The sequence below is a fragment of the Arachis hypogaea genome, chromosome 16 (assembly GCF_003086295.3).
Source record: "Arachis hypogaea cultivar Tifrunner chromosome 16, arahy.Tifrunner.gnm2.J5K5, whole genome shotgun sequence".
Classification (NCBI taxonomy): Eukaryota; Viridiplantae; Streptophyta; class Magnoliopsida; order Fabales; family Fabaceae; genus Arachis; species Arachis hypogaea.
The window spans coordinates 17254397-17270998 of record NC_092051.1 but is presented as its reverse complement, the minus strand read 5'-3'; the positions used below and the strand labels follow the sequence as shown (position 1 = coordinate 17270998).

The following is a 16602-nucleotide window of genomic DNA, read 5'->3' as shown; positions in this document are numbered from 1 at the left end:
GCGGAGGAAGGCTTCGGATGCCGAGTCCCAGGCAGCCGTGCTTTTGGCCGATGTTGGTACGCTGAAGGAAGAGGTGGCTGGTTTAAAGGCGGAGGTCGTAGTGTTAACAGAGGAAAAAGCTGTGTTGCTGGCCGATGTGAAGGAGGCTGTTGCTGCTACCGAGGAGACGATGAAAGCTCAAGCTTTGGTGTTAGCGCCTGGAGCGGACGTGTCTGTGATGGGGGCTTTCAAGACCGTCCATGATGGCGAGATTGTCGACCTCGAGTAGTTGTGATTATGACTTCTTGTTTTTGGATTGCATGTTTTTATGTATTTGGCTGTGTGACCGTGTAACCGTGAATTTGTGGTTTTGAACTTCGATTTATGTTGTTAGGGCCATTCGGGCCTTTTTGTTTATTCCGTTTTAAGTCGTTTTGGTTTTTGTTTTTTTATTTTCCCCTTGTTTGGGGTGGGCGGACCGTCGTGAGGTCGATTCGTGGATATCTGTATCTCGGGCCTAGGGGGTGATCGGTCCCCCAATTATGGCCGTGCTTCTATTTCGTACTTAGGAAAAAACAAAGTTAGGAAAAAATAGCTTTGATGGAATTTTATTGATGTTTGGGCCTCGTTAAAACCCTCCGTTTGTGGTGGGAAAGAGTACCCAAGATTGACACTTAAGGAAAAGTTATTGTAAAGAGGGAAAGTAAAAATGTAACAAAGAAGGGAAACATATAACGAGAAAGAACAAAATAGGGGATGACCTAGGGGGTCCGTTTAAGTGTAGTATCGTCGTAAGTTGGCGGCGTTCCACGTCCTTGGGATTTTGTCTCCGTTAAGTCGTTCGAGCTTGTATGCTCCCTTTCCGATTGCAGCCTTGATTCTGTATGGGCCTTCCCAATTAGGGGTGAGCTTTCCTTCCCCTGGGTATGGAGTTCCTATGTCATTCCGCCGTAGGACGAGGTCGTCGGGCATGAATTCTCGTCGGATGACGTCGTGGTTGTACCTTAGGCTGATTCTTTGTTTTAGGGCTAGCTCTCTGATGTGGGCTATGCTCTTTACTTCGTTGGTGATGTCTCGTTCTGCTTCCTCGTCGTTACCCCCGATCGTTTTCCTCGGGCTTGGGTCTCCTATTTCCACTGGGATGACAGCCTCTACGCCGTATGTTAATCGGAAAGGGGTTTCTCTGGTGGTAGTTTGGGGGGTTGTTCGGTATGACCATAGGACTGATCTGAGTTCGTCGGCCCATAGTCCTTTGGCTTCGTCGAGCAGTTTTTTGAGTCCTTTGACGATTATTTTGTTTGCGGATTCCACCTATCCGTTTGTTTGGGGGTGTTCTACCGAGTTGAAACGGTGGGATATACGTAGTCCTTCTAGGAATTCTCTTAATTTTCTGTCAGTGAATTGGGTTCCGTTGTCCGAGATGATGATCTCGGGGATCCCGAATCGGGTAATGATCTGTCGCCAGAGGAATTTTCGGCATTAGGTTGCTGTGATGGAGGCCAGGGGCTCGGCCTCGATCCACTTAGTGTAATAATCTATGGCGACGATGAGATATCGGAGTTGACCGGGTGCCGTAGGAAAGGGTCCGACAAGGTCGATCCCCCAGGTGCCGAATGGCCATTCTGCCGATATGATGCTGAGCTGGTGCGGGGCGGCCTGGTGGACATTGGCGTGCCTTTGGCATTTATCGCAGTTTTTTACTAACTGCATGGAGTCCCGGATAACCGTGGGCCAGAAGTATCCGGCCCGGATGACTTTCTGGGCTAGGGTTTTACCCCCGATGTGGTGACCGCAAAAACCTTCATGGATTTCGCGGAGTATATACTCTGTGTCCTCGGGTTCGACGCATTTGAGCAGGAGTTGCGAGAATCCGCGTTTGTATAGCTGTCCTGCGACAACTGTGTAATTGGCGGCTTCCCTTTTTGTCTGCTTTTCCTCTTTGGGGTCTTCTAGTAGTGTTCCGTCGAGGAGGTATTGTAGGATAGGGTAGGTCCATGATCCTTGGCTAGAGAGCGTCAGGTAAGCGTTAGTCGTGGTTGATATAGATGGTGACTTAACGACTTCTTGAATTAACGATTTGTTGCCGTGTCCTGGTTTGGTGCTGGCTAGTTTAGAGAGGAGGTCTGCCCTGGCATTTCGTTCTCTGGGAACGTGCTGTATGGTTACGCGATTGAACCATTTTTTTAGCTCGTTTACCTTGGCAAGGTATTGTTGGAGTAGGGGCTCTCGCGTTTGGTAGTCTCCGTTGATTTGGGAACTGACTACTTGTGAATCGGTATTTACTTCCAGGACTTTTGCTCCGACGTCCTTAGCTAGGGCTAGGCCTGCCAGGAGGGCCTCATATTCTGCTTGATTGTTCGATACTGGAAACTCGTATCGTACTGACTATTCGATTACGACCCCATTTTGACTTTCGAGTATGACTCCAGCACCTCCGGAAGTGATGTTTGATGAGCCGTCGACGTGTAGCTTCCATGCCTCGGGGGTGGGATTTCCCGGCGTCATCTCGGCGATAAAATCGGCCATGCCTTGTGCTTTGATTGCGTTTCAGGGTTCGAACTTGATCTGGAACTGAGACAGTTCGATGGACCATGCTAGCATTCTTCCTGCTAAGTCGGGTTTTTGTAGTACATGTTTAACCGCTTGGTCGGTTTGGACCGTCACGGGGTGGGCCTGAAAATATTGTCGCAAGCACCGGGAGGCCGTGAGGAGTGCGAAGGCTAACTTTTCTAGTCGTGAGTAGCGAATTTCCGTGTCTTGCAGGACTTTGCTTATGAAGTATATGGGTTTTTGTTCTTTTTTCTCGTTTTCGCGGATGAGTGCTGCTGCGAGTGCTTCTTCTGTTATGGAGAGGTATAGGTAGAGGGTCTCCCCTGTTTGTGGTTTGGCGAGAACTGGTGGTTCCGCTAGGACTCTTTTGAAATGTTGGAATGCCTCTTCGCATTTTGCTTCCCATTTGAAGGGGGCTCCTTTCTTCATCAGTTTGAAGAAGGGGATTGCTTTTTGTGTCGATGCTCCGAGGAAGCGGGATAGTGCAGTGAGCCGGCCAGTGAGCTTTTGAATGTCGTTAAGGTTTTTTGGGCTTGTCATCTCGAGGACGGCGCGACATTTCTCTAGGTTAGCTTCGACTCCGCGTTGCGTGATCATAAAGCCGAGGAACTTTCCTGCCTCTATTCCGAAAGCACATTTTGTTGGGTTGAGTTGCATTTGATGCTTTCGTAGGGTGTTTATTATGAGCCTGAGGTCGCTGATGAGTTGCTCACCGGATTCGGTCTTGGCGAGCATGTCGTCTATGTAGACTTCTAGTTTGGTTCCGGACATATTCTGGAATATCTTGTTGACAAGCCTTTGGTAGGTGGCTCCGGCGTTCTTCAGGCCGAAGGGCATGACTGTGTAGCAGTATGTCCCGTCGGGGGTGATGAATGCTGTTTTTTCCTCATCCGATTGGTGCATAGGTATTTGGTTGTAGCCGGAGTATGCGTCCATAAAGCTGAGGTATCGATGGCCGGACGCGACGTCTACCAATCCGTCGATGTTTGGCAGGGAAAAGGTGTCTTTTGGACAGGCTTTGTTGAGGTCCGTGTAATCGACGCACATTCGCCATTTCCCGTTGGACTTCTTTACTAGTACGACGTTTGCTAACCACGTCGTGTAGGGTAGTTCCCTGATGAAGTTTGCTTCGAGTAGGACTTTTACTTGTCTTTTGACCTCAGCTGCTCGGTCTGGGGACATTTTTCGTCTCCTTTGTGCCACGGGTTTGGCTTTGGGGTCTACGGCTAGCCGGTGGGACATTAGGTCGGGGTCTATTCCGGGCATGTCGGTTGGTGTGAAAGCGAACAAGTCTCTGTTCTATTTCAGGAAATGGGAAAGATCTTCTTTAAGGTCGTACGGGAGGTTCCTGTTGATGAAAGTGTATTAGTCTTTGGTTTGCCCTATTTGTAGTTTTTCCATGTCGCCTTCTGGTTCTGGCCTAAGCTGGCCATCTTGTCGGGCATCCAGGTCGGCTAGGAATATCCCAGCCGCGTTGCGAGACTTCTTCCGTAAAGCTAGGCTGGTGTTGTCGCATTCTGCTGCGACTTCCCGGTCTCCGTGGATAGTACCGATGGAGCCGTCTTCCGTTATGAATTTCATAAGGAGGTATTTGGTAAAGATGATGGCAGAGAAGTCATTGATTATTTTTCTTCCGAGGATGACGTTGTAGACGGTGGAGTCTTTTAGGACCACAAATTCGGATATAATTATCTTCCTTTGGTTGCTTGTCCCTATGGTGAGGGGGAGGGCGATGGAACCGTCTGGTTTGAGGAAGTTGTCTCCAAGTCCCATGACACCGTTGCGGTGTGTTTGGAGATTGTCGTTGCGGAACCCCAGTTTGTCGAAGGCTCCTCGGAAGAGGATGTTGGAGTCTGCGCCGGTGTCCACCAGTATTCTTCGAACTAGTCCTGTTCTGATTCTTGCCGAGATGACGAAAGGTACGTCTTCGGCCGAGGTACCGTGCTGGCAGTCCTCGGGTAGGAAGGTTACCGTCTGGTCGGCAGTAGTGGTTGGTGTTTGGTCTCTGATGGCAAGGACTTTGAGGTCCTTTTTTAGCTTTGATTTTGACTTGCCTGATACGTCTTTGCCTGTGATAATGTTTACTATTATGGTCGGGTCGTCTTCTGGGCTTTCCCTGGGGGTTGTTTTTGCGTTCTCGGGTTGCGTCCTTCTCTTTCTGGCGACCTGTCTCTTTCCCCGCGTTTTGGTTCTCTGATGATTTTGGCGAACTCTGGGAGCTTGCTGTCTCTTATGGCTTGTTCGAGGGCGTCTTTAAAGTCGAAACAGTCTTGTGTCCTGTGCCCGTAACCTCGGTGGTAGTCGCAATAAAGGGTTTTGTTGCCGCCCGTTCTTTCTTTGAGTTGCCGGGCTTTTGGGATAATACCTCGATCCGCTATTTGGTGGTATATCTCGGTAATTGGGGCTGTTAGGGGTGTGTAATTAGAGAATTTGCCGATTCTTGGTGGTCGGTTTGTGCTTGTTGGCTTAGGGTGGTCCCTCTGATTTTCTCTGGGTGGTGGGTTATGCCGGGGCGCCGAGTTGCCGTGTTGGGCGTTGCTATGTTGCCGTTTATTGGCAGCGACGACCTGGCTAACCTCCTTATCGTTGATGTAACCTCTGGAAACGTTTTGGATCTCGTGCATGGTCCATACTGGTTTGGTGGTAAGGTGTTTGCGAAAATCTTCGTTCATGAGCCCGTTGGTTAAACAGAGGCTTGCGACGGAATCCGTGAGTCCGTCGACCGTTAGGCATTCGTCATTGAAGCGGTCGAGGTATTTTCTTGTGGATTCGTCTTGTTTCTGTGTGACCCCTAGTAAGCTGATGGGGTGTTTAGCTTTAGTGATTCTGGTTGTAAATTGAGCCATGAACTTTTGCAAAATATCGTGGAAACTGGTTATGGATCCGTTAGGGAGGGCGTTGAACCATTTGATTGCCGGCCCGGCTAGGGTTACCGGAAAAGCTCTGCATCGGACTGCGTCGCTGTGCCTTCTAGGTTCATCCTGGCTTCGAAGGCCGTTAGATGTTCCTGGGGATCTTTGGTTCCGTCATACTTCATGTCCGTGGGTTTATCGAAACCTTTGCGGAGTTTTGCTTTTAAGATCCTTTCTGTGAAGGGAGTAGCTCCCATTATTGTGTGTCGTTTCTCGTGCGCTTGGTTTCTCGGTGTCATCGGTCATCATCCGTGTGAACGGGGTCGCGGGAGATGCTGCGGTCGTATCTTTTCCTGTGTCGCCGTTCTGGCGATCTGCCGTGGCGGGACCTGGATCTGGAGGTCGTGTGACTTCCGTTTCCGGTGTTGTGCTTTTCCTTGGTGGCAACCCGGCCTTCGAGTTCCTGTACTCGGTGGCAGAGTTCTTGGATTATTTGGGCTGATCTGTCTTCCGGATTCTCGGGATGCCGGGTTTTTGTGACGATGGTACCGTCTTCTTTGTTATGGACGGCGCTTGCTATCCTTCCGTGAGGTATGGCTTCTTGGTGTTCGGGAGTAGGATTTCGCGTTCTAGAGTCGTCTTGTTGGCTGATGGAGTGCTCTTCAAATCCGTCTGCCATTCCGACTCAACCGACATTGATCCCCACAGACGGCGCCAATGTACTGGAAGTCTCCAGTACGGGTTGAGAGATGGATCGAAAACTTGCGGGTCGAGGCGGATGCCGGATTATCTGACTGGAGCAATGGGGGTGGGTACCTGCAAAGACACTCCGACGCTCAAGTCAGAATGGATCTAAGAGGTATAAGGTGTGAGGAATGAATGAATACCTAGAGGGACTTGGGTCCTCTATTTATAGAAGATAGTAGCTGTCTTATCTTATCTTATTTGACTAAGATAAGGATGACGTTTGAATTCGAAAGTTGGTTAGGAACCGTAGTAGGCCGGTTCCTGACCTTCTAGAAGGATTTGGTGGGTCGGACCCGGATAGCTGAGTTCGAAAACTATCCTAAGTCATGGAATCCGTTGGGCCGGATCCGTAACACGTTCCTACAAACAAGTATTTTTTAGAATTGTTAATATAAAAAGTTAAAAACATGCAAATATTCAAGGCGTTGAATGAATTAAATACTTCATAATTAAAAGATAAACACTGAGAGATATTAAAAATGAGTCATTAATCAACTAGTATAAATTTTAATCGATTATTAGTTATTATTATTATTATTTAAGTTTAATTTTGATACATTAATAATATATAAAAAATTTTATAAAATTATTTAATTATATTGAACTAGTCAATTATTAATTTTAATTAATTATTGATTAGCTAGTTATTATTTATATTTAATTAAATAATACATTTGAAAATATATAATTGACTATTTCTATAAAATACTAACATTATTTTATACCGTATCAAAATTATATTCCTTTTATTATATCTAGACCATATGCATGCATGGACCGTTTTATAAAATAGTTTTTATATATTTGCTTGCCATTTTGATATGTAACGTATGGATATTAATTATATATACAACGTTGTATTCGATTTCATCCTTTGAATTCCAAAGCAACCAAAATCTCTGAGAGTAGTTGAATAAACCAGATTCTCTTATTCATTAGAAAAAGTGCAAAACTGCAAATAGATAAGACATCATATATAATGTAAAATTAGTAGTGAATAGAGTCTAATAAAGTGCGCACAATATATATTCGTAAAGAATTGCAAATTGGCAATTTTCTAACATAATCTTACTGAATATGTGGGCTGAAGGGTTGACGAAATAAAATAATAAGGCTGCTGAATGCTGATGATGGATATATATTGAATGCTTGACTACCTATTTTGTGACCAAAGCCATCATAATAATTTTATAATATAATATTTGGATTGACCGATTGAGATGTATATTATCTATTATGTAAATTGTTATAGATATAATTATTTATGTTTTTTTATTAGTTTAAGTTTTTAAAAAGAAGTAGTTTTATAATATGATATATATTAGAGTTTTATGTTTAAAATATTTAGAATTTGATTATTAATAAATTTTAAAAGAAAAATAATATAAAACAAATAACATGATAAAAGAAGGTCTATATAAAAAAATTAAATAAACTTAATAAAATTATTATTTGAAAAAACGTATTAGAGATTAACTATTTATGTTATTTCTTTTATCAATTAAGTTTTTAGGAGAAGTAATTTTATTATATACATAAATATATAAATTTAGTTCATTCAACATGAATTTTCTTATAAGTAACATGCATTTTTACATCTTAATTAATTTAGAGGAACAATTATTATATATAGAATTATTTAATTCAATTAAACACAAGTTATTGAAGAAATACTTTAATTTGATTGCACAAGAGCGCAAGTATATGAGATTTTGTGTTTCGTGTTTTGTATTTGAGTTCGTAAGCTAATAGGCTTGTACATGGTGTCATAAATTATTCATTTAAAAAATTTAAGTTAATAAAAAAAATATTATTAATGTTTTTATATTTTTAACATTTTTTTAAGTAATTTTTTTTTTTAGATTTATTTGATTTTTCATAGACTTTTTTTTCTTTTTATTTATCTTATATTATTTTTTTATTTTTAAAATTACCAATAATTGAATTTTAGATCTTTCGAAATTATGATATCATATAATAAAATTACTCATTCTAAAAATTTAAATTAATAAAAAAAATATTATTAATAGTTATATTTTTAATACATAGTAGTGCATTACTGTACTTTTTGTCGTTTTGATTAATTTACAATAACTTTGCATATGATGCATTATAAAAACAACCTAATATATGATTTAACCTTTTTATGTCCCATATCAATAAAAAAATTGTCATGACATTAAAAATATTTAATTTTAAAATATAATCAATCAAAATCAAATTGATAATATATATATAAAATCCAAAACTATATATCTTAATTGATTCTACACATACAAAATTGAGACTTGACAAAAAAGAAAGACGCGATTATGGATAAAAAAAAAATTACAACTATTAAGGTATCTGCATAAAAAAAAACGAATGAAGACCTATAAAATTTTTACGAAAATAGAGATCCATTTCCACGAATAAATAAAGACAGGAGACGAAAATTAAAGTATTTATCTACGAGAACTCGTGCAAAATTTTTACGAAAAAAAATTACTTAAATATCTTTATTTATATATAAGTTGTATAAATAATTTTAATTTATTTTATTTTAATTTATATGTTGAAATTTTATGTGTATATTATTATGTTTAAATTATATTTAATTTGATATATTTAATTAAATTATATAAAATTTTATTATAATTATGCTAATTTATTTTAAAAAAATTTAAAATTTAATATCAACAAATATATATATATATATATATATATATATATATGCTGATGTCCACCTCTTGTGCAGAAAAAAGTAAATGAAAATGTATGAAAAAAATATAACAAAACCAAAGACATTAAATGAAGGAGGGGAAAAGAATGAAATCCGATCCCATAGGTTGTTGGATATATAACAAGTGGCAGCCTCTTATTGAATGGAATTAATGTGGAGCCGGGTATCCAATAGCCATCACATATCAATTCTTTTTTCTTTTTCTTTTTCTTAATGTTTACTTGCCCAACACAAGAGCCTTTTTCTTCTATAAATATCACACCAATAACTCTCTTCTCTCAAGCATTAATTTATATTACTTGCCCTTTCTCTCAGGTCTCTCATATTCATAATAATATATCTTTCTTGTATATTCTTAATTTGTTAGTTGTTACTAAATTGTTACTACTCTTTATTAGTTTTTATTCTGGTACGGTTGATCATATATAATAATAAGAAGCTAAGTTATATATATATACGATGTTGAAGAAAGTAGTGAATTGTTTGGCGTGTAATAATGAAGAAGATAAGAGGATAAGAGGGAGAGTGGTGTTGATGAAGAAGAATGTGTTGGACTTCAACGACTTCACTGCTTCAATTCTTGATCGTGTTCATGAGTTTGTGGGACAGCGCGTTTCTCTTCAACTCATAAGTGCCACTAACGTTAATCCTGGTCAGTATCATAATCATCATTTTTCTGAAATATATATATTTGTTTTTGAGGATAACGTAGTATAGGGTTTAATTAGGATCCTCTACCACTAACCTCTATTATTATCATTTCCACTTTATTTGGTTCTACTATCTTTTATTCTTCTTAACCAGTGATGGATCGAATCATCAATGTGGGGGTATTTGATTCTGAAGCTGCCAAGTTATGATTTTTTTTTTTTTGTGAAAACTTAGGTGCAGTCGACTTCACATGAAGTTGATAATTGAGAGCCGTTAAATAATTTGACTAATTTAACTAAATTTTCATCTAACGGCTCTCAGCTATCAACTTCACGTGAGGTCTACTGCATCTAAGTTTTTACCATTTTTTTTACAAAGGCATTGTTGCTTTCTTCACCCCAAGCAAGAAGCCAAGATTTACTAGCTATAACAATGTGGAAATTCCATGTGTTATAACATCTATACTAAATATACACCAAAATTAATTACTAACTAATATAAAATATACGTTTGAATATAAAATACACATTAAAAATAAATTAAATAATAAATATATAATAATTAATTTTAATGACTGATTTTGTTATGTAAATAACATTTTTAAATTTATAATATGAAAAATTTAAACGAAGTATCTTATTTCAATTTTTTTAATTGTTATATATGTTAATTCATAAAAACATAATTAAGCAACTCGTATATATATATATATATATATATATATATATATATATATATATATTCCACATTGAAAATAAAAAAGCCGAATAAATTAACCGAAATTAATGGGTTTCAAGTCATGCAACCGCAAGCCAATTTTGTTATTAGGAGTACTTTTTTTTTTTATGTTATCATTTAAAAATATTAATTGTGTAGAATAGCAATGATACGAAATCAATTAAGAGGGTAAATTCTTTAGTCTAGAATCAATGATTTTGAGTTTATACCTTGGGAATAGGTAAAAGATAAAGAATAAGTCTAAAGTTTAATATATAAATTAAAATTATAAATTTGTTCACAATGTAAGGTATAAATTTAATTTTAATATACTATTTATTACTGTAAAAAAATTTTATGTTAGAATTTAATAGTCAACGCAGTGTTTGAAAAATAAAATATTTTTAAAATTTATTTTTTTCGATTAAATTGATCCATCAAAAATTAAAAATTAATCATATTTATCTTTATATATTTAATTAAACATTAACTAAATATATTTATAAAAATCTATTAATTTAATTGTTTTCTCCAATTACAACATAAATCCTATTCCCAATATATTTAGCAACTAAATTAATAAATTTTTAAAATATATTTGGTCAGCATCTAATCGAATATTTTAGATGTCATGTATGTTATCAATTAATATTTCATATCATCAATCGTTTGACAAAAATTATTAATGAAGTAAGTGAAGGACAATGATTAATTCATAATCTTTAAAGAATTAATTTGATTGATAATTTTTTTTAAAAAAATTTAAAAAGTGTTTTATTTTTCAAGAACTAATTTGACTATTAATTTATACGTATCATATGTTAGCAAATAACAAAATTATCTATTTATTGTATAAATAATTATTTAAAAAATAAATATAATTAAATGATTGTAGTCAAAATTAAACTAACATACTAATGTATTGTGTTTATATTATTTTTATGAGAAATTACTAGTTAAAAATTATTAAATAATTTAATATATTTTACTAAACGATTCTCTAACTATTTTCAAGTAATCTCACATATCACCATAAAATAAACGAAGTTGTTAAGTGGCTAGAAAAACACAAATGAATAAAGGTAGTCGTATTTGTTACACTTACTCAGTTATTCACATTCTGTCATGTGTGCAAAAATTGTGGCACTTTTATTCTTTATAGTGATTTTTGTGGGGTCAATGTGAATACAAAAAATATATTCTCCTTCCCGGAAAGCCATAGGAAGCACCCTCTTTTTTTCCTTTTCTTTTCCCCTTTAGATCACCACACTTCGTTTTGAAGATTGGTTGCTTTTTGCCCAGAAGGAGATGAAGATGCTGACGTGTTATATGAAACAAAAGTTTATTCTTTAATTGCTGGTCAACGTAGAACTTTTGTCTTGGTCTTGCGAAAGAAACAAAATGGTCCTGCGAAATATTCAAAATCTCGTAGTATGAAAAATCTGAAAAGTTGCTAAATCAATGGGCCAAGTCCAACTATGACTCAGTGCCTTGTTTGTTTGCTTATCTAAATCATAATTGAAGAGTCCATATAAATTCAGACTCAATAATAAGAGAGTAAAAACATTATATACCCAAAAAATAAAAAATAAAAAATAAATAAAAGAGTAAAAATCTTGCCTTAAAAAAAAGATTTTATGATATTTGTTATGAACTTAATTTTAAATTTTTAATGCATTATTAGTATAAAATATTTTACATAATTATTAAATTACATTCATTTTTTAAGATGATTATTCATATTATTTTACATAATTATTGATTGAATGCACACATAAAATTATTTTATATTGACAATGTATTAAAATTAAATTTATTTTTTATTTATAAATATATCATGAAAAAAAATTATTCAAATAAAATATTTTCAATTTTCATAGGAATGTTTCATTTATGAAAATATAATCATATATTGTATACACAAAAAATCAACCACCAAATTAATTACTAAAATAAAATATATAATAAAATATAAAATAAAAATAAATTAAATAATATATATATATATATTATTTAATGACTGATTTAGTGAGTGGATTTTGGTATGCAATATAGTATTTTTTTTATTAAAATATATACATTGACTTTTTTTATACGATGACTATATGTGTTTAATTAGAAATGATATATTTTTTTTTATCTTGATAAAAAAAACTAATGGAATTATTATTACAATTGCAAATATTGAAGAGAATGCATTGGAAGAAGGAACACTTGGGAAGGCAGCATATTTGGAAGATTGGATTACAACATTCACACCCTTAACAGCAGGAGAATCAGCATTCAAAGTTACATTTGATTGGGATGAAGATATAGGAACACCTGGTGCATTCTTAATTAGAAATCATCATCACAGTGAGTTCTATCTAAGAAGCTTGACACTTGAAAATGTTCCAGGCCATGGTACTATCCACTTTATTTGCAACTCTTGGGTCTACCCTTCTGATAAATATGAAAAGGATCGCATTTTCTTCAGCAACAAGGTACCATAGTTACAATATAATGTTATGTTATGTATATATTCAAATAAGTATTGCGGTGTTGATGTTTTTATTGTTATTGTTTCAGACATACCTTCCAAATGAAACACCAAAGGCACTTGTTAAGTATAGGGAAGAAGAACTTGAATGCTTAAGAGGACATGATGAAAAAGGGAAGCTTCAAGAATGGGATAGAGTTTATGATTATGCATATTACAATGATTTGGGGAACCCAGATAAAGGTTCAGAATATGCTCGTCCTGTTCTAGGAGGTTCTAGTAAATATCCATACCCTAGAAGAGGAAGAACTGGTAGACCACCCAGTTCATCAGGTTATGCTTCTCTATTGCTTTTGTTTTTTTTTTTCCTTTAAATTTATGTGTGAACATTTTTATAGGACACAAATACAAAAAGACTATGATGCCATAAAGAGAACATTTTTATGACAGTCATCAAATTATATCGTTATTTTGGATATTTACAGTGTCAATATAAAATGTAGTTATTTTGTTAATATTATGTAATTAGATATATGTGAAAAACTGTTTTACACCGTACATCAAAATTAAATTCTTTTCTTAATCCATTATTTTAGCAACCAAACATCTTTTGTCCTTTTTGTGAATATAAAGTAGTTTCTATTTGGAGACATAAAATTTTTGTTATCTATGTATCTATATTTATGTCCTATAGCTTCAAATACTTATTGAAATATTTTTGTTAACATTTGGTTTTTAATTATGTTGATATGTTAGCAGATGTTAATACTGAGAGTAGATTGAATCTTTTGCTGAGCTTGGACATTTATGTTCCAAGGGATGAAAGATTTGGCCACCTGAAAATGGCAGATTTTCTTGCTTATGCATTGAAAGCCATAGTTCAAGTCCTGAAACCTGAGTTGGAATCTTTATTTGACAAAACTCCAAACGAGTTTGATAGCTTCGAAGATGTACTTAAAATCTATGAAGGTGGGATTAAGGTTCCTGAGGGCATACTTAAGGACATTAGAGATAACATCCCTTTAGAGATGCTCAAAGAAATTCTCAATACTGATGGTGGAGGCTTCCTTGAATATCCCATGCCTCAAGTCATTCAAGGTATCTTTGTAAATAAAGAGAAACCATGCATTTTGTAAATCATTTCTGGAAAATGTTGACATTCTTAATGATTTGGTGCAGCGGATAAGTCTGCATGGAGAACTGATGAAGAATTTGCAAGAGAAATGCTAGCTGGTGTAAACCCTGTCAATATTCGTTGCCTCCAAGTAAGTTATGGTAGTTAATTGTAGTTTATGGTTAATTGACTATTATTTTCATTTATTATTGTAATGATGAGAAATTAATTGCAGGAATTTCCACCAACATCCAAGCTAGACCCTAAAATCTATGGTAATCAAAACAGTACAATAAGGAAGGAAAACATAGAAAACAACCTAAATGGACTCACTGTTGATGAGGTATTTTTGTGAATATTGCAACAATATTTTTTCTTTGATACTCACATTCACATTATAATATTTGCTTTTTAAATTGGTTAAATAGGCAATTAAGCAAAAGAAGCTATTCATATTGGATCACCATGATACATTAATGCCATATGTGAGGAGGATTAATGACAACACTTCTACAAAGCTTTATGCCAGCAGAACAGTTCTTTTCTTGCAAAATAATGGGACTTTGAAGCCATTGGCCATTGAATTGAGTTTGCCTCATCCTGAAGGAGATGAATATGGTGCCATTAGTAAAGTTTACACACCTGCAGAGCAAGGTGTTGAAAATTCCATTTGGCAATTAGCCAAAGCTTATGTAGCAGTAAATGACTCAGGCAATCATCAACTTATTAGTCACTGGTATAAAATAACTTTACCAAGTAAATCAAATACAAAAATAGTTCATTCAGGTCAAATTCTGATATATGTTCATGTTTCATAGGTTGCATACTCATGCAGTGATCGAGCCATTCGTTATAGCTACAAATAGACGGCTCAGCGTGCTTCACCCTATTTACAAACTTTTGCAGCCTCACTTTCGCGACACCATGAATATAAATGCGCTTGCGCGACAAATCCTCATCAATGCTGGTGGCATTCTAGAGTTAACAGTCTTTCCAGCCAAGTATTCTATGGAGATGTCATCTGTTCTTTACAAGGATTGGGTCTTTCCTGAGCAAGCACTACCAGCAGATCTTCTTAAAAGGTATGAGTGTGTTTGAAATCATTATAGAATTAACCTATTCAATTCTAAAACATTTTGAGATGTGGATCAAGCTTCTCTAAAGTGAGGAAGCAGTAAAGTAAGAAACTGAGAGTCTAATCATCCTTAAATCAAAGTTGTTTACTTTACAAGTCTCTTCACTTTAGAAGATCTTTCTCACCAGAAAACCGATTATCAAATGATATAACTACTTAGCTCCTAACTAGTTGTTACCATTTCTTTCAGAGGAATAGCTGTCGAAGATTCAAGAGCTCCACATGGCCTTAGACTAGTGATTGAGGATTACCCTTATGCAGTTGATGGACTAGAGATTTGGTTCGCCATCAAGACATGGGTGGAGGACTATTGTTCCTTTTACTACAAGGCGGACAAGACGGTTAAGGAAGACGAAGAGCTTCAATCTTGGTGGAAGGAACTAAAATCAGAGGGTCATGGTGACAAGAAAGATGAGGCTTGGTGGCCAAAGATGCAAACTCGCGACGACCTCATTGAAGTTTGCACCATTGTTATATGGATTGCTTCAGCACTCCATGCTGCAGTTAACTTTGGACAGTACCCTTATGCAGGTTACCTTCCGAACCGGCCAACCATAAGCAGAAGATTCATGCCGGAGGAAGGAACAGAAGAATATGATGAACTTGTGGAGAATCCTGAGAAGGCTTTTCTTAAGACAATCACAGCACAGTTACAAACTCTTCTTGGTATCTCATTGATAGAGATATTGTCTAGGCATTCATCTGATGAAGTGTATCTTGGACAAAGAGATTCTCCTAACTGGACAAGTGATTTGGAGCCATTAGAAGCCTTTGAGAAATTTGGAAGAAAACTAGCAGAGATTGAGAAGAGAATTGTGAGCATGAACAATGATGAGAAACTCAAGAACAGAGTTGGACCTGTTAAGGTGCCATACACATTGCTTTATCCAACAAGTGAAGGTGGATTAACAGGCAAGGGAATTCCTAACAGTGTCTCCATTTGATAGGATTCCCTACTCTCTTTTGCTTTTGGTAGTTCCATGTATAAATATATATGATTTAATCCTATTGATTATGTATTTATGTGATCATCCAGTGTAGAGTTTCTTTGGATTGAAATAAACAAGTAAATATTTAAATATAAATTTAATTTTGATACACCTTGTAACTCGTAGAAACATGCATCCAATTATGTTATCACACATTAACAAAAATAACTATTTTTTCATTGACTGCACCAATAATCATCCAAAAGAATAAATATAATCCAACGATTATGTAAAATGTTTTACGCATCAAAATTAAACTCTTTAAATATATTTTAAAATAAAACAATCATAAATTAAAATAGTCAAATTTATCATACTAGAATAATTTTTTTTCCAACTACATGATTATATATTTTTTATGTTCACTAAATTAGGTTGATTATTTATTAATTTTTTGCAAAAAATATTTCATATATATTAAAATCAATCACTAAATTAAATACTATGTAATCGATTTGGGTTAATTTAGTGGTTAGCTCACTAGTTCGCTTAAGCAAGTGTTGGGAGTTTGAATCCCACCTTGTACATACAATAACCTATTGATCAACAACAAACCCTATAAAACTGATCCGTGACGGATCAGTCATTGGCCTACCGAACTGGGGATATCGTGAAAAACCAAAAGAAATAAAAAATAACAAATTAAGTACTATGTATTTGCATATAT

The 16602-nt window shown here is 35.9% G+C and overlaps 2 protein-coding genes across 2 annotated transcripts; one reads left to right on the top strand and one right to left on the bottom strand.

Annotated features, from left to right (window-relative positions):
• Window positions 1–753: 753 nt before the first annotated feature.
• Window positions 754–2484, bottom strand: LOC140180021 (uncharacterized). Its single transcript, XM_072220404.1, has 3 exons — window positions 2412–2484; window positions 1779–2324; window positions 754–1259 (listed from the first exon to the last, which is right to left on the bottom strand). Exons 1-3 carry the CDS (start codon window positions 2482–2484, stop codon window positions 754–756), a joined length of 1125 nt encoding a protein of 374 aa, XP_072076505.1.
• A 6578-nt stretch (window positions 2485–9062) lies between these two features.
• Window positions 9063–16042, top strand: LOC112758131 (probable linoleate 9S-lipoxygenase 5). Its single transcript, XM_025806730.2, has 9 exons — window positions 9063–9502; window positions 12409–12701; window positions 12787–13030; window positions 13457–13795; window positions 13877–13962; window positions 14047–14154; window positions 14240–14547; window positions 14630–14893; window positions 15137–16042. Exons 1-9 carry the CDS (start codon window positions 9310–9312, stop codon window positions 15888–15890), a joined length of 2589 nt encoding a protein of 862 aa, XP_025662515.1. The 5' UTR covers window positions 9063–9309; the 3' UTR covers window positions 15891–16042.
• The last annotated feature ends 560 nt before the right edge of the window (window positions 16043–16602 follow it).

Excerpts from the sequence above, each read along its gene's own strand:
- LOC140180021 (XM_072220404.1), bottom strand. The coding sequence starts at position 2,484 with ATGACGCCGGGAAATCCCACCCCCGAGGCATGGAAGCTACACGTCGAC. Across the intron at positions 2,325-2,411 it reads ATCAAACATCACTTCCGGAG|AATATGAGGCCCTCCTGGCA; the intron begins GTGCTGGAGTCA and ends ACAATCAAGCAG. Across the intron at positions 1,260-1,778 it reads ACTCCGCGAAATCCATGAAG|GACTCAAAAAACTGCTCGAC; the intron begins GTTTTTGCGGTC and ends TAATCGTCAAAG.
- LOC112758131 (XM_025806730.2), top strand. The coding sequence starts at position 9,310 with ATGTTGAAGAAAGTAGTGAATTGTTTGGCGTGTAATAATGAAGAAGAT. Across the intron at positions 9,503-12,408 it reads TGCCACTAACGTTAATCCTG|AGAATGCATTGGAAGAAGGA; the intron begins GTCAGTATCATA and ends CAAATATTGAAG. Across the intron at positions 14,155-14,239 it reads ATGGACTCACTGTTGATGAG|GCAATTAAGCAAAAGAAGCT; the intron begins GTATTTTTGTGA and ends TTGGTTAAATAG.